General features: G+C 33.6%; 1 protein-coding gene and 1 pseudogene across 1 annotated transcript; both read right to left on the bottom strand.

Annotated features, from left to right (window-relative positions):
- Positions 1-3,336: 3,336 nt before the first annotated feature.
- Positions 3,337-5,060, bottom strand: LOC120167058 (annotated as a pseudogene).
- A 1,433-nt stretch (positions 5,061-6,493) lies between these two features.
- LOC120167098 (auxin-responsive protein SAUR40-like) lies at positions 6,494-7,030 on the bottom strand. Its single transcript, XM_039176212.1, has one exon. The coding sequence runs from the start codon at positions 7,028-7,030 to the stop codon at positions 6,494-6,496; it is 537 nt and encodes a 178-aa protein (XP_039032143.1).
- Between the last annotated feature and the right edge of the window lie 17,481 nt (positions 7,031-24,511).

The raw sequence follows: 24,511 nt of genomic DNA, 5'->3' as shown, positions 1-24,511 counted from the left end.
TTGGGGGTTTTATAACCTAGTAAAAAGGTTATAGTTCGTGTATTTTTACTTAGGTTATTGGTTGTTTAAAAGTTCATTTCATTGTATATAGTTACATATAATACTTTCATTTGCATTTGGTGGTGTTTCGTTGCCTTAACTTTTATTTTTCTAAAATTGGTGCTGCTTGAGAAAGGTTTGCATTGTTGTGGTGATGTGAAAGGGATAACATTTCTAGGCACACTAGAAGACAAAAGATATTTTATTTTGGCAGCCCACATGTGACACTTGTCATCTGACCCCCACAAGTGAAGGGTATATTCCCTTAAGGAAGCATTAAGAATGAGGCACAAAACCCTAAGATCCCTCACTATAAAAAGAAAAAGGACACTACATTTATAGGAGATGAGTGCATGAAATAAGAAAAAGAAAAGGGTGCCACTTTTCAACCTTCTTTTCTCCATCGAGGTGACCTCATTGTTGAAGCTCCAAATTGAAAAAGCTTTATGGACTTTGAGAGAAGCAACAACACTTAGGGTGATTCACGGTGTTCCACTGCAACTCTCGGCTTGGGAGTCTTCTTCCTTCCTTTTTTTAGCTTTTATTGCCTCCACTTATTTCTAGAGTGGGTTGTATTAAACGAATGATTATATATGTTTGTTACCCATCCATGAACTAACTTAAGTTGTCTTGGGTTTATTTTGGATGAATATGTTTTTTTTAATGAATGTTATAGCATTTATCGTTTACCTTCATGCTTTGTTCATTGTTTTATTGCTTGGATATGTAAGAGCTTTCGAGAGATAGCCTTTATCTTTGTTTGATGCTTGATATCGAGAGAGTTAAGACTAGATCTATATGAACAATGGGGTGGATCTGTTTAGAAAAACCCTAACTTACCTTAGAGATAAGGATCAAGTTTCAACAACTAAATGGAGTAAAGCTTAAGCGATAGTATCTTACTAGGGTTTACGCTGAGAGATATTACTTTAGCATTATTCTGTCATGTTTCTTGCTAGAGATCATTTAGAAGCAACTTAGAAAATTCTATCAAGCATTGTGTGGGATGGAATTTGTTGACATTAATTGAGGATAAGACATATAATTTCAAGGAAAACCTAGCCATTTAGCCTTGTTGGTAGTTTCATTTTGTGAGGTCAGATTGTTGTCTTATTTCTTCAACTTTTCTCAACTTACAATTTTGTCTCAACATTTTTCATTTAATCTTTGCCACAACATTTATATATAATTTCTACTTGTCACAACACTCACATTGATTTGTTCATATCATTCTTATTTATTTTGTTAATATTTTAAGTGCACAATCTTTACTCGAAATCCCTCCAATCCCTATGGAGACCATACTCACTCATCACTTTATTACTTGTTCGATGTGTATACTTGCACAAATTGCGTATCAAAATTAGCACACTATCACACACAACATACATTACACATCAAACTAAGATTATTTATAAGATGATAATTTTATCTAGATCCAACATTTTTTAACACTCCTAGCACTTATACGTTACACATCAAAATAATATTTATAGGATGCTAATTTTATCTAAATCCAGCATATTCTAATTTAATAAGATTGATTTAAAATAAGAGAGTATGTTGAGGATTTTGTGTTTTTTATGGTGATAGAATCATTGATCGATTAAAATATATAAACGGACTCGAATTATAAGATGATGCTTTGTTGAGTTAAAAGATACAAAATGATATTTTGATTATAGGGTAATACTTTACTAACTCCACCAACTATTAAAAGTCAAAAATGATCACACGATTATTCATATTTTCTTAACTCATTTTTTCCGTTAAAAAATTATTGCAGTCTGAATTGGATGTTAACTTGTTGACTTAGATATGATAAAAATATGATCTAAAATCTCAAAAGACTATCATATCTCAATCAACAAATTAACGTCCAGCTTAGACTGCTGTTAATTTTTAACAAAAATTGACAAGTTTGGAATATATGAATAATTAAGTGACTATTTTGTAACTTTTAATAGTAAGATGACTCAATAAATCAATGCACTGTAAGTAATAAATTATTTTGTAACTTTTAATAATCAAAAGACTTAATAAAATATTATCTTATAACCGAGAGTGATTTATGTACTTTATCTTATTTCTGAATTATTAATTTTTATTTAAATAATGAATAACATTTATGAGTTAATGTCTTTTATTAAGATTGTAAAAAAAAGAGGATATGGGAAGTGATACTCTTGGATAGTTGAGGATGAATCCAGCGTCGATCTGGGCAGGAAGGGTGCAGTTCAGGACCCATTTGTATAGTTTATTATATTTTTTAAAAATAATCTAATTTTTTTAATATCTAATATTAAGGATCTAATTTTTTTAATACTTATTATTATAGGTTTAATTTTTTTCAAATATTTATTATTAGATCATACTCTTATAATTTATTTTTCTAATATTTAAGAAGTGTCCAACTTTTTACTAATATTTTTCTAACATTGGTTATCGAGAATCCAATTTTTCTCAATACATGTTATTATGGATCTAATTTTTAATATATGTTATTAGGGATATATTTTTAAAATTCAATTTTATTTTAATATTTATTTTTTATTATGATTTGAATAATTGATATTATCAGCCTAATCTTAAAATTTACTTTTTAATATATTTTTTTATCAGGGACTCATTTCTTTCTATACTTGTTATTATAAAACTACCCTTAAAATTTATTTGTCAATTGTTATTAGTAACAATTATTTAAATAACAATCTGTAACAACGACAACCATTATGTAGTAGTAATGACATTATCTAAAACTACGATATCCACAACTGTAACATTCACAATAGTATATGTTATCAAAAATTACAATCACAATACTTGGTCAGTTATGTCCGCACTAACAATAAACACAACACAACCAAATACACAAATGTAAACTTTAATTAAAATCGACCTAATTTTGACTCACCCAGGGTCACCAAATTCTCAAAAACGATAGCACTTGAAATTTTTAAAATTTTATATAATTTCTTTATTTATATATTTTCTATTAATAATTTAATTTAATATTTTAAAATTTTATAATTCACCATGACAATGGACCATTTCTAGCCATAATCCCTTAGATGGGTAGTTGGATTAAAGGTGGTGGCGAATGAAACGAATGATTTTCATTTCACCTATAAACATTCCCTTTGCCACGTTTTAGCTTTCTGGGAAAATCAAACGCCCTGAAACTTGACGTTCTTCTTCTATCATACACATAACAATGTAATTAAATTGCTATTTCCTTGTTTGTATTTTCATTCTGATTCTTGTTCTTCGTTTTGGCAACAAAAAGTGAAAGAATTCGCAAAACTTGTCGGGGGAGTTGACCCCAACCCTTATGCTTTTCAAATCTAAGTGAAATAAAACACGGATTCATAAATCATTTAGAAAATCACGAACTTCACCACAAACAGCACTCACATGCTAGGCACTTAGAAAAATCAACCACGAAAAACGATATCAATGTTCCTCGAAGAAAACGAGTAAAACCAAGTTGAAAATCAACTGTAACTTACTACACCAGATGAAAATCGATTGAAACTTACTACACTAGACGATTAATCAAACACCAACCTCAGACTAAAGGTGTATACTTCCTCTAAGTCATCCTCTGTGCAGCTTCCTTTGCAAGAAGCCTCTCCTTTGCTTTGGTTCGAGCTTGTGACTTGGATCCCATGATGCCACCTCCCCACTTCTTCCTATTCTCGTCGTACTTATCGTTGAAGTTGGCCTGCAATGCACAGCGCCAGTGAATACAACAAAGTACGACTTCAACATAATATCATGGGTTTGTATTCTTACCTTGATTGCCTCGAGGATTTTGCTGAATTCCATCTTATCCTCGTTCTTAACCGTGGTCAAACACAAGACGGAAGCAGTTTTCTTGTGGACAATCTGAGTAGTACACTAACATGAATAAGTACGTTCTCATTAGCTCCGTAATTCGGCACAGGAAGATATAGAAGAAACTTACCGATCCCAAACGTGATTTTCCCTTAACAATGCAGTAAGGGACCTCCATTTTTCTGCACAGAGCAGGGAGCCACACTACCAACTCAATGGGATCCACATCATGAGCAATAACAACCAATTGTGCCTTATTCTGCATAAAACATTATACATAAACTACTATTTTTAAGTGCTTAAGAATAGTAAAAGTACAACACCGCACTTGCTAAACTGATGCAACACACAGAAATTAGAGGGCGACCTGCTCGATAAGGTATGTAACATGGTTAAGACCATATTTCACAACAATTGGTTTCTTAGACTCAGGTGCTTTGCCTTCAGCTCGGCCTGGGCCTTTTTCAACAGACGTTCCTTCTTCGCCGCCTTGTCCTCCGGCCTGTACTTGAGGAGTAACTTGAACAGATTTGTTGCTGTAATGGGACACGAGATAACCAGGGTTAAATGACTAATCTTCGTTCACAGCCGTAAAAGGTACCCTACAGCGATAAATATGGAGAGGATCACAGATGCAAGATGCTATAAAAAAACGATTAAGAATGAACGATTCAACAAGATGCGAGACCAAGGTTCTTGTCAAGAGTCTTGGTAAACTGGTTCAACGCCGGTGGAACCTTCAACCGCTGCTTAAGGATCCTCTTCTTCCTCTGAATGCGAACAACTTTAGGCCACTTCACGAATCGATGCAGATCCTTCTTAGGAGGTAAAGCCCCTCCAATACCGAACTGCTTCGGACGCTTCTCGAGCAATGGATTGACAACCTTCTCCTAATAATGAAAAATCAAGATAACATAAAGGATAGTGGCATGAGAATCGAGTTCTTAGAGTTGTTCGTGTGTACAGAAAGTAATGAACATTTACTTGTTTCTTCTTGGCAGGCACGGCCACTTTTCCACCTCTCTTCGGGGCCTGCATTTAACAACAAGATCAATATAAACCGAAAATGAAGGTGATGAATAGTGATAGAAGACGATTGATTGGAATGGGGTTTACCATTTCTTCAACTCCTAAAACTCGAGCTTTTTTTTTTTCTTTGTGATTGAGAACGGCGGAGGGAAACCCTTTTAAGCACTGAGATAGCTAAAAAGAAGAACAATTAGGGTTGATATTAGAGCAAGGCCTACGTTTGGCCCAGCGATTACTACGGCCTTTGCAGATACTTTCCACCGGTCTGTGTTCCACTCGGTTAAAGAGGGATATAACAATTGTTAGATTAGGGATCGATAAATATATCCTCTTCATCTGAATCTGATTTAATTTTAAACGTATATTCTCTTCACTCAATTCGATTTGAGAAATATATTTTTCATTTAAATTTTATTTGACCGGCATAGATATAAAAATAAAATTAATTTAATAAAAATCTAATAGAAAAAATAGATCAAATATGTTTTATTTAATAAAAATCTAATAGAAAAAATATTTCATCCTAAACCTGAAAATGACTTAACCTGATCTCACTCTTCATAAAATTTGACTCGACCCAACCTGAATCTAATTTTTTTATAAAATCAATTCTATAAACCCAGTCAAGCTAGATCTTTCAACTTCGAATTAAACTAATATCCTTGCTTATACATGATAATAACGATATCTTAAATTCAAACATCGAACGGGACCAAATTATCGTTGCAAAGTTTGTTTCATTTTTTTTTTACATCTTTTACTGAAGATGTGATGAAAGGTTACACGTTATAACACAAATGTATATAACTTTAAAGATTATAAATTATATATAGTAGAAATCATTTAGTTTACTCGATGGTTCAACGAGATATATTTTTATTTTAAGGTTATGATTCAAACAGTTATGTTTATAAAGGGTGTCTGATGATAAATTAGACAACAAGCCATTGTCTTTCGTGATTTGATGGGTTATTGTTTATTAATGAAAATAAACGGATTACAGTGATAATATATTATTCCCTCCTTTTTATTTATATGAAGAATCGTATAGGATAGAGTCAGTCGTTAGTTAATATTAAGATTCTCTCTTTTAGAAAAAGGAGGGTTGAGATTAGAATCTTTCTTTCCTGTTGGTTTGATTGAGGTATTTTAGAGTGGTTTCAGACATAGTGTTATGATGATTATTTAAAGACAGACATAATAGATATATCTGACTGATGTAATCAACATCCACTCGAGGGTTATGACTTTTGGAGAGGTGGAAATCTTCAACAGTCCCAAGTTGGAAAAATTTATTATAGGACTTAATTACGGGAAAACTTTCCAAGATCATTGGCATGCTAAACAAGATGTCCCAAACATAGACCAATCTTACAAAGGAGGTTTAAAAAGGATATAACACAAACGTAAGTTCATTGAATAAGGAAAACAAAATTTCGATGAAGTTTATGTATACTTCTAGTATAAGCTGTTTACTATATCCATTAAATTACTAAAAAATACACTTTCAATTACATTTCTCTGTATGCATCATCTTCACCTACTTCAATCCCACTAAGAATTTTTTGTTGTTGTAAAAACAGAAACTTTAATAACTATTCAATTTAGTCATCGGAGATGAACAAAGAAGCTTATACGATCCATATCCTTTATTAATGTTTCTTGAACGATGACGACAGGGACTATAACCAAATCCGCAAACAAAAGGACTCATGTCTCCATCTCCATTATCATCAATCTCTGCCAAAACCCTATAAAACAAATCGACGTTGCAAGGAAGAAGAAGAGGGCCTTCAGGGCTAAACCCATACTCGAGCTCGGCATCTTCAAGCAACAACTTGAACAATGGATGATTCACCGTCTGTGTCTTGATCATGAATCTTTGCCTTTGGGGTCCAACGTACACCGAAAAACAACCTTCCGGAGCTACAAGAAAGCACTTGTCCTTCTTCTTCTTCGTATTGTCTTCTTCTTGGATGGATGGGAAAACATGACATGATTTGCTCTTTCTCATCAATGGAGACGGAGTAGCTGATGATTTCCTGCCTGTGTTTCCCAGTGATCTGCATCTTTCCCAAGCCTTCATCAGCACGTTTTTCTTCCCTTTCGTCTTCCAAACATCCATTTGCCTTTTGGCTTGCTTTTGGGTTTCTTCCTTCCTTCCTTTCTATATATATATATATATATAAGGTATTGTTTAGTGGATAATGATTATGAGGGTAGACCCTGAGAATCAGCACGCTGGTAGATTTTGAATATGGATTGCATTAAAAAAAATGAAGGTCAATACGAGAGACAAAGAGAGGGCACTTGTTTAAACGTCTTCAACTATGTTGTCTGCTAGTGGATGTAGTTGATACTTGGAGAAGACAATGTGTAGTGGGGGTAGGTTCGGTGAATTTCTTGGAAGTCAAATTTCACCTTCTGTTTCATCTTTCCTTCTTTCAATTTTTTAGGGACTGATGGGTTTTTTTTTTCAAACATTCTGGGTTCGAGCACACATCATTGTTAATTGATAAATATTCTTTTGAATATATATTATTTTGTAATTACTCTAAATTAATCAAAACAAATTCACATGAACCAACGATCTCAATAGTTAAGAAATAATTGTTACCCCTAAAGATTTTGAATTCAAACACGACGTTTGTAGAGTATTTGAACGTTTATTATCAAATGATTCTTATTTTTATATTTCTCTTAAATTTTCTATTATAAATAAATTTTAATAAATTTATATTTCTCTTATATTTCTATTATAAATCTAATATTTTTATAACAAGTAAGATAAATAAATTTTATTTATTACTATTTTCAATCTTACAATTAGATTCTTATTTTTATATTTCTCTTAATTTTCTATTATTTTATTATAAATCTAATATTTTTAATAAATTGTCAATTTATTTAAATTGAAATGACCATTAGCTCAGTTGGTAGAGCACAAGGTTCTTAACCTTGAGGTCGTGGGATCGAGTCCCATGGAGGGCATTTCATAATTTGGAGGTCTCCTACGGAAGCTGCACTCAACCTAGTGTTGGGGACAGCCTACTATCTTACCTCCCCCTTACCCCATTACATATGGGAACAAGGGACAGCCATTTTTTTTCAATTTATTTAAATTAATTTATTATTGAAAACAACTTTTATAGTTTAAGAACTTTTATCAGTTTCAATATGTTCGGGTCGGATTAAAATTCGGTTCGGATTTTTTTCGGTCGGGTTGCTTTTGATTCGGGTTAATTTCGATTTTGGTAAATTTTGGATATGGTATGGGTCGGGTATCGAATCAAATTTGATTATCATGTTCGGGTTAATATCGGATATTGAATAAGGTAAATCAGTTCAGGTAATCGGGTTCGAGTGAAGTTTGTCAGGTATAACCCTTTCAACCATATGTTGGTATGAAATATTGAATTTTATTTGGTGCAATTTTATTCGTTATTTTTAATATAAATATATATTTAATTTTAGTTATTAATTTACTTACTTTATAATCACCTTAAAAATAACCATTTTTAACCTCCATAACCTTGCAAATACACCATGTGTCAAGTAATTTGTACATATAAGACCAAAACATGAAAAAAAAAAATTGGATGAATAAGTTTTTCTTTTTCTCCCCCATCTCCTAATCATGATGTTGGGCAGTCCCACGTTCCTGTACTATTCGATAGAAAAATTAATATTCATAAAAAATATAATTTTTATAAACTTTAATTAATAATAGAATGAGTTACATGTTTAATATTTAAACTATCAGTTTTAGTCTGTTTTAGTACTTAAACTTTTAATTTTTTCAAAAACATACATAAATTTTAGTATCTCACCGATAAAAACTTCAGTTTTTGTTTCATTTTAGTACACTCGTTCAAAATTTAAATTTAAGTTTTGAAAAAATTTAAAAGTTTAGGTACTAAAACGTGTCAAAACTGACAGTTTAGGTACTAAAAGCGTTAAGTTTTTAATGACGGGGTACTAAATTGAAATGAAAACTAAACGTTAGGCATGATTTTGAAAATTGAAAGTTTGAGTACTAAAACAAACTAAAACTAATAGTTTCAGTACTAAATCTGTAGTTTACCCTTAATAATGTTACTTTTTAAAAAAAAATTATATTTAGATTCGTCTACTTGTGTATACATGTATGTTAGAGTTGGTTAGAGTGAATTAGAAGTATTTATATTATATTTTAAGAACTTATTTTAATTATTTTATTATAAAAAATTGTTTCTTCTTTTAATTATAAAAAGTAACATTTTAGTCAGTCTTTGTGCATTTGAAAGTTAACATTTTGATCCAAGACATTAAAGTTATCTTCAGTTGGTTTAAATATTTGGATTGAGAATAAGAGTTTAATTAAGAAATTAGATATAAAAATTATAAAAAATAGTTGAAATTTATTTATTTTAAAAAAAAATAAGAATTATAGAAAAATATTATAAAATTATATAAAATTTTCAGTTATTAAGAAATTAATCAATCACAGTTAGACATGTGTCATGTACTAACGAAAGATGTCAACACCAATACATCATTATAAATCTTTCTTATCAACTTACTTTTAAATGTACATTGAATAAACATACTCTTTTTTCTTCAAGATGGATCAATTTGCTCAATTTAAAATTAAGAGAGACTTCAGATATGCTTATACCAAAAATATTTAAGCCAACTAACAATAATTTTAAAAATCTGGACCAAAATACTTATTTTCCAAACATACAGGGACTAAAATGTCTCTTCCATAATAGATGGATTAAAATGAACACTTTACTTTTTTTTATCGAAGCAAATAATTTTATTCAAAATAAAAATATCCCAAATTACAATAAAGATTTACAATCACAATCATAAATTAAACATATAATTAGGAAAATTTCCTATAATCATTAAAACAAAACTGGTAAATTAAGATCAGATAAGGATCATACAAGGAAATATTAAATCTAACCAAGAAACTCGAAAAAGATAGATAAAAACATATTTGATCGCATCGGCAAACGAACCACAAAAGAAGATCAAACTATTGAAAGACCATCGACAAACCGCAAATTAGACTTGAGCGACGTGAAAAGCTATCAATGAACATAAATCGGGTATCCAAATCCAATCCGAGGATCCAAAGCAGGATAGATCACAAGATATTAGAGAAGTGTCATCTTAATCAGTCGTGGCGATATTAAATCAACCCTTAAAAAATATAATAAAAAACGGTCAAATAATCTAAAAACATGAAGAAGAAGAAAAAACATAAGAAAACGTGTCATAAAAACAGATGAAAACGTACAAAACAAGCAGACTTAATGAAAAAAATAAAGATACGATATAGAAAAGAAATAAAAAATAAAGAATTTCGGCGGTCGGCAACCAACATTAAAGTTAGTGTCACCGTCGATCAATAAAGACGAAAAAGAAAAGAGTTGAACGACACACCAATGAGAGAAAACTAGGAAATAATAATTTTAACATTCATCTATATACATGAACATTTTACTTAAATGGACTAAAATATTCACTCCCATAATGAAGGGATTAAGATGAACTATTTAAATATAATACATGATACGTAATAGACTTCAACCTACTAGAGTTCATACCCGTCTAGATATGTATAAGAATTGTACATTAATAACTAGTTTTACTATTTCATACGAGTATAGTAGTACAGATGGAACCTTCACCATGTAACATCCCAAGCATATAGAGTTGACAAATTCAATACAAAATGGAAATTAATTTTAAAGAAAATGAAACGCAATGTTGATGGAACAATAACCATGTAGAAAAGGGCAATTGCTACATTAATTGCAATCCGTGGTGAAATTAGGGATGGGCATGATATTTAAAATTGATTTTTTTCTCTTAAAATATTAATTTTGGTTCGGATTAGATATTTTGAAGAATAAAATCGAGTTTATATTTATGAGGAAAAATTTTGACCAGAAGAAATAATATAACTCTCGTTTATATACATTAAGAAACTGAATATGAGACTGTATATGAAAGGGATATATTGAATAAGTAGTTTGTACACTTTCTGATACATCACTTTTATAGTGAACAATGCAAGGCTATTAAGCTTAACCAATTATAACAAACTAACTAACTTTGGCGCCCAATGATAACTGTCTGATGGTTATACTATAATGCTAGCAAGAGCATAGTAAGTCTTGCTATAGCCTAACATTCTCCCTACTCTTCTCATTTTTTCCGAGCAAATCTACTACACTCCTGGCATTACACATATACTGCGACGAAACTCTTCAAACGCAGATTTTGAGAGGGGCTTAGTAAAACCATCTGCTGTCTGATGTGCAGCTGGTATGTAGTTGATTTTTAGAAGACCTGCAGCCACTTTCTCTTGGACAAAGTGAATGTCCAGGTCTATATGCTTTGATTGTGCATGGTACACAGGATTAGCACTCATAGCCACTGCTCCGGTGTTGTCACACCAAATCACCGGCTCCCTCCGTTGTTGAATCCCTAGGTCTGCCAGCAAAGAACTTGTCCATGTAACTTCAGCAACAGCATCAGCAAGACACTTGTATTCTGCCTCCATAGTAGAACGGGACACCGTTTTCTGTTTCTTTGAGCTCCACGCAACAAGGCATTTCCCAACGAACACACCATAACCGGAAATTGACCGTCAATCATCAATGTTTGCGCCCCAATCTGCATCTGCAAAAGCTGACACAGACAATTCTGCCTCACTTGCTTGGAACATTAACCCATAATTCACATTTCAACCAAGTATCGAAGTATACGCTTGACTGCAAGCCAATGTGGTTCACGTGGTGCATGCATGAATTGTGCCACATTGCCACATTGTAGGCTAAATCAAGACGTGTATGGCACAAATATAGCAAGGAGCCAACTATGCTGCGATACTCACTTTCATTTGACAGCAGCTCCCAGCATCTTTTGACAAAATTTTTCCGCTCGAGATGCTGTAAATCCAATCTGCACAAGGCTATCTCGAGCTTGGCATGCCAGTTCCCTAGGTGCCTGACGCAATCCATATAACGCCTCTTCTGAAGCTTGCAGACGAGGACAGATCCATCTTCAGCAAGTTGCACAAACCCTGGCGGTTGTTGCATGAACACATCTTCAGAGAGGTCTCCATTAAGGAACGCATTATTAATGTCAACGTGCCTCAACTCCCAGTCATTTGAAACCGCTAGTGTCAACACAACATTAAGCGAAGAAAACTTAACAACTGGGCTGAACGTATCAAGGAAATCATACCTGGAACTTGCGAGTAACCTTTTTACCAGTCGCGCCTTATAGCGATGTATGGAGCCATCTGGATTTCGTTTCAGTTTAAACAGCCACTTACACCTAATCGGAGTACGCCCTTCTGGTAATTTCACCAATCTCCACGTGCCGTTCCTTTGAAGCGCATCTACCTCATCTTGAACTGCCTCCTTCCAATTAGGTGATTGCAGTGCCTCTTGAATTGTGGAAGGAGTATCATTGTTGAAATGAGTGGAGTACGCTTTAGGCTTAAGACTCCACATTTGCTGCGTGTCTTCATTGGGTGATGATTTCCTCTAGTTTAGAGTAGTATAGATGCAGTCGGTGCATTATTGAGCAATTCCATTCTTCAACAACCTGACTAGTACTCCCATTATTAAAATTGTTTGCACCAGAATTTGTGGCCCCAACAATATTATAATTTTCATTATTCTCCAACGGATGCAATGTGGAGTCATCATGTGCGGCCCCAGTAGTGTCCATCACGCCGAGCGGTGCGACCCCAACATCATTGTCGCCTTGTGAAGTGGACATTGCTTCCAATTCAATGGTGTGACTGCTACATCCAAGCGGTGTGACTCCCAATATATTATTATAATGCATGGATTCAATAACCTCATTGCTTGACTATGAGTCCCAATGGCACTATCACGGGCTCCACTTTCAGGCGCACTATCATGCGCACTTTCAACAATTTCATTGCTTGGATTATGTGCACCTATGGCCCCAACTACATCATTTTCACGCGTGGAGCCATCCAAAGCATTATCACGTGAAGCTTCAACAATTTCATTCCTTGGGTTATGCACACCACCATGCGCGTCATCACCCGTGGTCCCATCCTCATGCATATCGTTGTGGGCGTGAATTGTTCCAAGCGGCAGGGCACCTTGATTATTATAATGGCCATTGGACCCATGTGCATTATTATGCCATCATGAGGTGTAATATTCCAAATGGAATTGCTCCATGGTTGTCATCACGTGCACTGTCCCCATGTGTAGTATCGTGAGCAGAAATTATTCCAACCGGTGTGACTCCACGATTAACGTGCACATTGGTCCTATGCGCAATATCATGTGCATTATCTCGGTAGTCGGTCGAAGTGGAATGTGGAGTGGCCTCGATAACAGCATGTCTATAAGTACTAGACACATCTTCTTGTCCCACCACATTCTGCGCATTGTCTTGAATAACGGTTGGTGTAACATCACTAATCCACTTCGTCACATCTGCAACAACTGGAATATCATGTGAACGATCAACTTTTACATGTGGGGAGCAAGCTATAGATTTATCTGCAAAAGGAAAAGCTTTTTCATTAAAAACAACATGTCTAGAGATATAAACTCTGCCATTTCCTGCCAGACATTGATAGCCCTTGTGCTGAGGACTAAGCCCAAGGTATGTACAAGGCTGAGATCGAAAGTACAACTTGTGATTCTGAAAGGGTCTTAGGTGCGGGAAACACTGGCATCCAAAGACCTTCAGTGAAGCATACTCTGGTTTCTTCTGGTACAACTTCTCGTATGGAGTCATTCCTCCAAGCACCACCGTGGGAAGACGATTGATCAAATGAACAGCAGTCACAAATTCATATGACCAGTACTGCATAGGTATGGATGCTTGAGCTAGCAGAACAAGTCCTAACTCAACAATATGGCGATGCTTACGCTCAACGACTCCGTTCTGCTCAGACGTGAGGGCAGGTCAATCGATGCACTATCCCTGGCAAGCAACGCAAAAAACACTCGGTACTCACCACCCCAATCTGACTGAAAAGCTTTGATTGTACTGTCGAATTGATTTGCTACCAATTTTTTGAACAGGTGAAACGCATCAACAGCTTGCGCTTTATCTTTCAATAGGTAAAGCCAAGTAAATCGGGTAAACGCATCCCAAAGGTTACATAATAGCGAAATCCATTGGAAGCAATGTGAGGAGGTCCCCACAAGTCTGAAAATACAAGTTCAAAGGTGCAGTATACTCCGTATTTGATGCAGAAAAAGGGAGTTTATGACTTTTGCCCATAAAGCAAGCCACACATGTTTATTAACATCAATATCCATATTACATCAAGTTCTTTTTTAATTTTACTTAAAGCAAAACTAGCTGGATGTCCCAACCGTTGATGCCAAAGCACAGACTGAGTCACATCTGTAGTTGCAAGATGAACTGCAGCACCACAGCCTTGTGAAGTCAGATCACTAAGCGAAAAAGTATAAAGTCCTCCTTTCTCTTCACCTTGCAGAAGAATCGCCTTAGAGAATTCATCACGAACAAAGCACTTCTCAGCATGAAATTCAAGATAAACCTTGTTATCCCTAGCAAGCTTAGAGACCGAAAGCAAATTCTTGGTTATGTGAGGAACATGCAATAATTCTGTCAAGACTAAAGTTCTTGAAGAAGCAGAGGAAAAAATTGCAGTACCAACATTATGAATATCAACAGAGACTCCATTGCCAACAGTAAGTTTACCTGGACCTCTAAACTCAGCAGGATTCGAGACATTCGCAGCATCTGGTGTGATATGATGCGTAGCTCCAGAATCCACCACCCAATGATCACTGGATCTGGAGGCCGTATTAGCTTGCAAATTACCTGCTGTCTGAGAATGGCCTTTACAGCGTTCACATCCCAGGTTTGAAGTTTCAGTAGCAGAGTAGTGTGCATTGGCAGACTGCCCTTTATGAGTTTGCGACTCAATGTAACACACATAAACTCTTCATCATAACGATGCCAGCATCGATCAACCAAATGACCGAATTTGCCACATAGCTGGCATTGAATCTTAGTTCGTCCTCGGCCTCGTCCGCCTGTCCTGTTTGTAAACGATGAGCGTGAAGATTTAGAATCACGCCGTCCATCAGAGGAGTCATGACCTTCTATTCTTTCAGCAACATTGGCTGTCATAGGAGCATAATCAAACTGCTCATCGAACCCGGCCAACTGTGCTTCCGCATCTAGAAGGACGGTGTAAAGGCTGTCCAAGGACAATGTTTCCTTCATCGTAGTGATAACTGCCATAAACGGTTGATACTCCCTGGGCAATCCTTTCAAAATGCTGGCAACATATCCAACATGCGAAACTGCACTACCACACGAGGCAAGTGCATCACATACCTCTTTTACACGAGTGAGATACACTCGCATGTTATCATTTCCCTTCCTAAGCGACTGCAACTTGCAGTGCAAACTCATAGCAGCCGTCGTGGATCTGCTCGCAAATAGTTGTTGCACAACACTCCATACTGCAGCTGCAGTTTCGGCACCAACAAAATGAGGAAGAAGATGAGAGCTAATGGTTGATAGGAGCCACGAAGCAAGCGCACTATCCTGCGCAATAAAATCCTCAAATGCATCGTTGACACGAATCGCACCGGTATCATCAAGAATCATCTCCGGTGGTGATTGTAGAGCTCCGGTCAACAAGCGCTCAAGACGGTGACTCCTTACGGTGAGCAGAATCTGCTGCTTCCACAGAAGGTAGTTCATCTCATCAAGAACAACGCTGATTTTCTTATGAGAGAAGCTCCTACTTATGGACGACTCCATTGAAACACCAAGCAAGAATCGCGCAACAAGAGTTTTTCAAGAAACCCCAAGATCAATGGCGAAAGATACCATATTAAGAAACTGAAATGAGACTGTATATGAAAGGGATATATTGAATACGTGGTTTGTACACTTTCTGATACATCACTTTTATAGTGAACAATGCAAGGCTATCAAGCTTAACCAATTATAACAAACTAACTAACTTTGGGGCCCAATGATAATTGTCTGATGGTTATACTATAATGCTAGCAAGAGCATAGTAAGTCTTGCTATAGCCTAACAATATATTTAAATATAATTACAATAATATTTTTCTATATATCAACTAGTACATATTTTACTTAATAAAAATATAATTTTTAATATATATTTATATACAAGTGAATTAAATCGAATATAAAATTTTATCTTCAAAATCATATTAAATTTTAAAACGAATGAAGTTCTTCTAAAACCCAAATAATGATATGTGAAGGAATAGAATGCCATCAGTAGTCATATCGCTCTGAATATTCGATTAATTATTTATTTTATTGATGATGTTTACTTTAAAATTTTATTATATTCATCATATTTAAAAGTATTATATTATTAATATGCGTGTGTTCAACCTCAAAATTATTTATAGATGATTATTGTAATTTGTGTGCGCTAAGATTTCATGGATGGCCATACGTTTCCAGCAGTTCGCCTAATAGCAAAGGTGAACGTGTTTGAATCCAACTCTTTAGCGTCACGTTAAACGCCGACCAGTGACCATAGGATATTGACCTTGTCATTAAAATTTTGTTGTTTCTTTGACTTTTTCTTTTTAGTGACTTTTTCGGTTAAAAATAGAAAAATAACGACGCTGAAAAATTATAGGTGCATGCTATCAATAATTGGTAGAATCATCAACGTCAGAAGTTATTTTAGTAAGATTATCAACAGTTGAAGATTATTTTGGTAAAGTCGTTGGCAATTGCTGATGATTTTACTCATAATTTTTGGACTAAAATGTAAGAAAATAAACGTATGAAGATTAAAATGAGAAATTTCAAAATTATCATTTTAAGGAGAAGCAATGAATTAAAATTTAAATACGATACTGTGAACGGTAGTTGACTGGATTGCCATTTTTGTTTGCACCACATGAGCAAAATTGAAAGGAAAATGGATTACATGAACCCAAATAAACTTTTTTAAATTATACAGTAAAAGCACACATATTTAAATTTGTTGATAAAAAATTTATTATATTTTTCGAAAAGAATACCAACACACGTATTTTTATTTAATCTAGATTATTAAACTTATTTAATTTTTTTATTTTTATATAGATCACAAATGTTTAAATTAATCGAATTATATAATTTAATTTAATAAATTGAATCACGTATAAGTAACGCCGTTATATTCGATGAACTAGAATAGCTTAGGGCATGCGCTCAAGTCAATGATCCCTTAACAGTTGAAAAAAATGTATCCATTGTTTTTGGTCCTAAACGACGGATGAAGGCTTTTCAAAGCCTTTCCCTTCGAGCCAACATGGAGGCCATACCAAATATCATATTTTCCACATCTGTGGACTTATCTTTATATATATATATGTGGTTAAATTTTATAATTAATTATTTAAAAAAATAAAAATTTCTTGAAAAAACTTTGATCTTTTTTTATATGTTTATAAAATTTAGGATATTTTTTTACATTTTAATGATTTTATGTTTTTAAAAGAAATTAAGTATAATTATGATTTTGAAGAAAAATATAATCCCAAATAAAAAATTCTTAATCTTTTGAGATTTTTAAGAAATTTTAAGCATAAATTAAGCATAATTGAAATTTCGTTTTCTTAATATATCTTTATAATATTTTATTTTAATTAAATAAATAATAAATTTAAGACCGGTGGTTATAGAAAAATATATTATTCTCTTCTTGGGGGAAAACCCGGGACATGAATGTATATAAGGAAAAATTATTAGATAGATTCGGCTCATCATGTCATTAGTGGTTCAACCAATAATATTTTTTCATCTCATTGTTTTTAAGGTGAATCTCCACATATTTCCTAGGTGTAAATAAGAAGTGTACAATTATTTGAAAATTATTTTAAAATTAATAAGTATGATTCACTTATATCATAGATGACATAGTGAGCTGGAACCATGAAATAATTTCTCATATAACAAGGAAGGTTAATCAAATCAAATGACACGTGATTAATAGATTAATTTCACTTAAATAAGGGAAGCCAATTAGTCAAAATAATACTGCAATAGCTATTTAGTTTAACTTCTTAAAAAAAGGTTGGCGTGATCGTTCTAAATTACAAAGTAATCGAGGATGTTATATTATATCATCGAAACGATAGTTAAGTTAAAAATATTTTTATTTAAATATATAATTCTCTAAATTATTTAACTTGTAATAAACCATATGTATATAAATTAAAAATATTTATATAAAATTAAAGCTTATTAATAATTTAAAATATAAATATTAAGAAAACATTTTATAGGTTGCTCGCTCATGCACTTCTTGTATTGTTGAAGTATAACTGTTTTGGTTGCTTCAGATCTAAGAAGACAAGTAAGCAGTCCCTGCACTTGTAAGATAAAGGGACTCTTTTGAAGATGGTAAGGCATGGTGATGATGGTAATGACGTTTAAGTAGGGTGAAAAAAGATAGAATGAATAAAGAAACAAAGAAGAACCTATGCTAGAAAGCACAAAATCAAACCTTATATGAACTTTGTTTGAATGGAAGAAATGATTTGGATCCTTTAATTATAAAACATCTAAGTACCGTAAGTATCAAGATGGAAAGATGACACCACAATCACAAGACTTGATAAGTCGATACAGTTCTAAAAAATACAAAGAGAGAAGTTGTAACCCACTTTATCCAACCTAGACGAAAGAGGACGATCCAGAAGGCCTATTAACTAAATTACCTAAAATTAGCCCAAGAAGTGTATTAAAGTCCCTCTAAAACATTCTCTCACATTTAATTACTTCAAATAAATAATGTAACCCAAGTAATTCAAAATATAATAAAAATTAATATATTTATCGGATCCAAACTCAAGTTCAGAGTCCAAGAGAAAATTTATGATCAATGTCCTCAAAATGTTTAATCATACTAAATAATATCCAAATAAGGTAACAATAAAAATAATAACTAAAAAGTTTGGATGGATATCATACTGAAAATAAATAATAGAGTCCGAATATAAATGCAACTCTAAGTACCAGTTCATCTAGCTCGAGAATTTGAAAGAGAAAACTAAGGGGGTAAGCTACAAGGCTTAGTGTGTCTCTATAGTGCATCGGTCACAAATAACACATCACAAGACAACATACAATCTAATTCAACAAAATATTCACAGTCCGATTAAATATTCAATGTATGTGCACACAAATACCTTACACCATCCGAAGAGTAAGTTCCAGAACCACTCTAACTACTAACACCATCCAACGTGGGGTCCATCACAAAGACATAGGCCACTGAATCTGAAGTGAAATTTACCCTGTCGGGTGAAAACACTGAATTTTTTCTATCAATTCAAAGTAGTATGACATGGCAGTATGAGATACTTACATAAATTCCAATCCGATTTGAACGTAAAAATATTTACATAATTTCTGAATGCATAACATATAATCCAAATTCAAAATTTCATCATAATTAAATATTTTTGAATGCACAACTTATTTTCCGAATACAACATATCAACATTATCACATGACATTTTTCGAATGGCGTTAAATTCAACCAATATCACAGAACAGTCAAATTCATAATTCAATATTTCATGTAAACAACTAACTATTAGTAGATTTATATTTAGCACTGGACAGAAACACACCTCAACAAAAGCTAACGATGATAATTACGTCTCCCACGGTTAACTAGAGTTGAGGTCTGCCCGAATAAGTACTTATGAAAATAATTTAATCAACTAACTTATTCTAAAATTAGCTATGAAAATAACATATTAAATCTTGTCTGTTAATACTGACAATCGACACGAGTTAAACGATTAAGTTTGAAGTTCATGGGTAACGATGATAGAGGCAGTAACTTGGTTCCTGGTTTAGAGTTTTTCACAATATTACAACGTTCGAATCAATATTTAATTAACCCAAATATTACAGATTAAATTTAACAACGACAATGTCGATTTCCAATTCGAAACGAAATTTAGCAGCGGTATTTGGTTCGAATAACGTAATCTGCCATAACGAAAATAGGGCTGTAGACGGTAAGGGTTCACGACGTATTCCTAGAGGGCTGCCTTCAGCCAAAACGGTCTTGTGATTGTGGCGCCAAGGCCATAAACGGCCAAGGCCATAAAGGGTCAAAAAGGCTACGGCAGTGATGCATTTGCGAGCAAAGCTCGCTGGTTTCGTGTGAATGCTTCTCCAGTCAATGGCAATAGGGACGGGGTTAAAAGGGACAGTTGGCCAGCTTACCTGGTCGATCAAACGGAGTGATCGACGACGAAAAGGGAGCGACGGTGGCTTGAAGGGAGAAGGGAAGCAGTTGTTAGGGTTTTAAAATAAAAGGGAGCGTTGAGCAGAGTTTTATCGGGGGGGGGGGAAGAGTTTATTTTCAAATAAAATTGGGCTAATTACAGAGGTGGTCGTTACACTTACTAGGGTTTTGCAAAACTGGCTTCTAACTTTCCAAATTGGAAATTTAATCACTGATTTCAAATTAGGAATTTAGGTTAAATTTCCCCCAAATTCTAGGGTTTCAATTTGGGTATTTTCAGTGTGTTACAATTCTCACAAAGATAAGTTATATTGAATGTAATGAGATGATTTACAAATGCCAAATACTTGGTTTATATAGGAAATCAAAAGGTTTGACCGAATGACCAATATATATTCAGCTAGGTGTGAAAAAGGGTGGTGCCTTTATGAAGTCATATGTTTCTTTAAGTGAATACACATGTCCCTTAGGTTTGGCGCCAACCTTGTCATCCACTTGGTATTTGAATAGTGCATTGCTTTTGTTACAACTCTTTATAAAATGATGCTTGAATGAAAGGGCATTTCATGGAGATTCATAATTATTGGTGAATGATGCCTTTTCATGAAGAGGCATGAGTAGAAATATCATCCTTTGGTAGCATCTCTTCAAGAAAAATGCATGAAACTTAGAATGGGCATCTTCTGATGAATGATCGCGATGCTGAAGGTGACCTTTAATGAAAAGACATGACTCTTGATGAAGAGGAACGATTCTTGGAGAAAAAGTACTACTTTGGATGAATGATCATAACTTGAAATAGCATCATTCTGTGAAGAGATATGTCATGGAATATCACCCTTGGGTGAAAAAGCACGACTTAAAAAGATAACTCTTAGTGAAGAGACACATCCCTTTGGTGAAGTAACCTTTGATGAAGAGGCATGACTTATGGTGAGACACCTTTTGGTGAAGAGTCACAACTTTTGGTGAGACATCTCTTGATAAAGAGTCATAATCCTTCATGAACAAATATGTCCATTATTGAAGCATTGCATCCCTTCATCTCTTAGCTATCCTTAGCATGTTTAAATAAGCCCTTAGCCCTTAGTAACCTTAACCTTTGTTCTTACAAAGAAAAACATAGCATATAAGTAAACTATAGGATATAAATGAAGCATATATTATATCATATTGTTGAGATCGTACGAATAACCAAAGATGATAAGAGGGGGTAAATTGACCTTTTAAAAAGTTTGGTGGAAGGAATCGAAAAATAAAATTTTTTGTACAACGATTTAGAGTGGTTAAACTTCTAAACTAAGTCTACATCCACTACCTTAGCATTCACACTAAGGATTTCTCAAATCCACTAGATTTGCTTACCTTTAAGGACAAGGTGTAAACTTACAAAAACTTTAAGGTTTATACCCCAAAACATTATATACATTCTTTTCCAAAGAGTAATTACAAATTTAGTAAACTAAAGAAAAACCTCACAGTGGAAAATAAGTTTGCACTAATTAAGCTCTCACCCAAATTAAACTTGAGCAAAATAAACAATTTAGCTCACAAATGTGTTTACAACAAAGAATTTAAAATTAAGCACAAAACTTAGCTTTAATGTTGGTAGATTGGTTCAATATGATTCTTGATGACTTTGGGAAGCTTTGACCTTCAAATTATACCTTCTCCATTAATTCTAGTGTTTGGAGCTGTTGGGGATCATTATAACCATTACCTAAAACCAAAAATAACATTTAATGCACAAGGGATCGATTCTTTATTAAAAGAGATCGATCCTTTTCAAACATTTCGACTGTTGTGACAAAGGGATCGATCCTTTAAGGGAAGGGATGGATCATTTTCATCGAGGGGTCGATCCTTCTGGTGAAGGGATCAATCCCAAACTCATTGTTGTCCAAGGGATCGATCCTTTTTAAAGGGGATCGATTCTTTGGTCAAAGGGATAGATCCTTTGAGCCAAAAATCCTTGGAAACTTAACTTTAAAGCGCGAAAACGATCAAGTTTGTTTTTGAAAAAATTCATCTAAGTCGAAAAACATTTAAAACATATTTTTTAAGTTAATTTTGACTTTGAATTATTTTTGATAATTTTTTAAAAATTCAATTAAGTCTAAAAACAATTTTCCAATTTAATATTTTATCAAAATATTAATTCAACAATATCCCCTTTTTGATATAACAAAACTCTTTGAAAAATTGTTTTTAAAAAATGACCCCTTTGAAAAATAATAAAAGAATTTAAGAATTTGTGAAAAATTTTAAGCTCCAATTTTAATTTTGAAAAATCATTTTTCATTTTATACTTACTTTTCCCCCTTTTTGTTATATAAAAAACAATTCAACAATGTTAATACTTATAACAATAGAGATAAAGTAATTAAAATAAGCTAGAACTATCGACAAGCATATTAAGGAACAAAAATCATAAATATCCCAAAACATCAAATGCATATATATATAAGTTCAAGTATCCAACAAGATAATCATCCAAGCATCAAATAAAAGTTTAAAATACCAAACATCAAAAGTCAAATATTCAAAATGTAGCAAAGTCTAAAGATGCGATAATAATGATATGATATACATGTCCTAAGATGATGGAGGAGGGAAGGAAATTTCGTCAAGCTGATGCTGGATCGCTCAAACCTCTTGGTCATAGCATCCTGACGACGTGGTGAACTAGGTTTTATAATATTTTGATATAACAAATTAAGGAAAAATGTTTTTGTAATTGAATTGAATTTATTCAAAGTTTTCAAAAGTTTTCAAAAATAATTCAAAGTCCATTGAAATAGAATTTGAGCACAAAACAAGTTTTATGGAAAAGTAGTATCGATACTGTTCTTATAGTATCGATACTTCATGTAGTATCGATACTTCATGAACAATACTGATATTGTTCATGTGGTACCGATACCAAAGGTAACAGAAGTATTGATACTCTCTATGTAGTATCGATACTACCAGCTTGCTCAAATTCTAGAATGCAAAATAGGTAATGATACCCAAAGGGGTACCGAAACTACTTTACATAGTAGTATTGATACCATGGTCACAATATCGATACCGTTAGGCCCAACGACTGTAACAAATAGTTTTATTTAAAATTAATAAAGGAAGTAATGATACACATTAAAGGAGTACCGATACTCCATGTACTGGCAATTTTATTTTGCATGAAATTTTATCCCAACGGAACCAAATCATCCCCAACGGCTAGAAACGACCATAAACACATTCCAACATATAAATACAAGTTCAAGACACTTGAAGAAGGGTTATAACACCTATCAAAGCAATCAAACACAAGAAAAGAGCTTTTCACTCTTTATTTTATTTCTCTTGTAAATAGTTGGGTTTTTATGAGCTTAATTTTGTAAACACCCTACCTTGTAGAGGTTTTATTGTTTACTTCTTTTATTCTTTTGTAAAGGGGTTTTGGTTCTAGCTAAGCCTTTGAAAACTTAGGGAGTTTGTAAAGGTTATCTCTTTATCCTTGAAAAAGAAAGAACAAATTAGTGGATTTATTGGAAAATCCTAAGTGAGGAGCTTAGGTAGTGAATGTAGACTTTGGTTGAGAAATTCAACCCACTATAAATCCTTGTACAACATTTTTTATCCCTTTAAATCTCTTTACTCCCTAAAATTCTCAAAAAGCTAATTACCCCTCTTGGAAAATTTTTTGGTTGTCAATTTAAGTTTCATAAATGTCAACAATTATTATCAGAGCTTGACTTATTAGAAGGTTTAACCACTTTGAGACAATCCTAGAAGAAGCTCTATCAATTCCCAACGCAACCGAGAAGATGGATTCGACCTCCGGCTCTTACTACATTGAAGACTCTCAATCGGTCAACAAGCCACCTTATTTCAATGGAGAAAATTATGCCTATTGGAAGAATAAAATGATGTTTTTCATTCAAGCCAATGATTAGGAGCTTGGAACTCAATCATGAAGGATGCTCCATTCTACCAGGTGATATGGATGAGTGGAATGATGGAGAGAAAAAGAAGTTCCAACTCAATTCAAAGGCTATGCAAATTTTATTTTGTGCATTAAGCCCATATGAATATGAAGAGTCTCCTCTTATTTTAATACCAAGGAGATTTGGGAAAAGTCCAAGTCACTCATGAAAGAACCGATGAAGTGAGTGAAACCAAGATTAGTCTTCTCAAGCATAGCTATGAGAATTTCAAGATGAAACTGGATGAAGACGTCAAAGCTATGACGGATAGATTTTTCGTGATTGTCAACTGTCTCAAGGGATTTGGAGAATTAATCCCTAATGAAACCTAAAGA

Source organism: Hibiscus syriacus, unplaced genomic scaffold (genome assembly GCF_006381635.1).
Source record: "Hibiscus syriacus cultivar Baekdansim isolate YM2019G1 unplaced genomic scaffold, ASM638163v2 tig00111662_pilon, whole genome shotgun sequence".
Lineage (NCBI taxonomy): Eukaryota > Viridiplantae > Streptophyta > Magnoliopsida > Malvales > Malvaceae > Hibiscus > Hibiscus syriacus.
The sequence above is the reverse complement of the archived record's forward strand: the minus strand, read 5'-3'. Positions and strand labels throughout refer to the sequence as shown.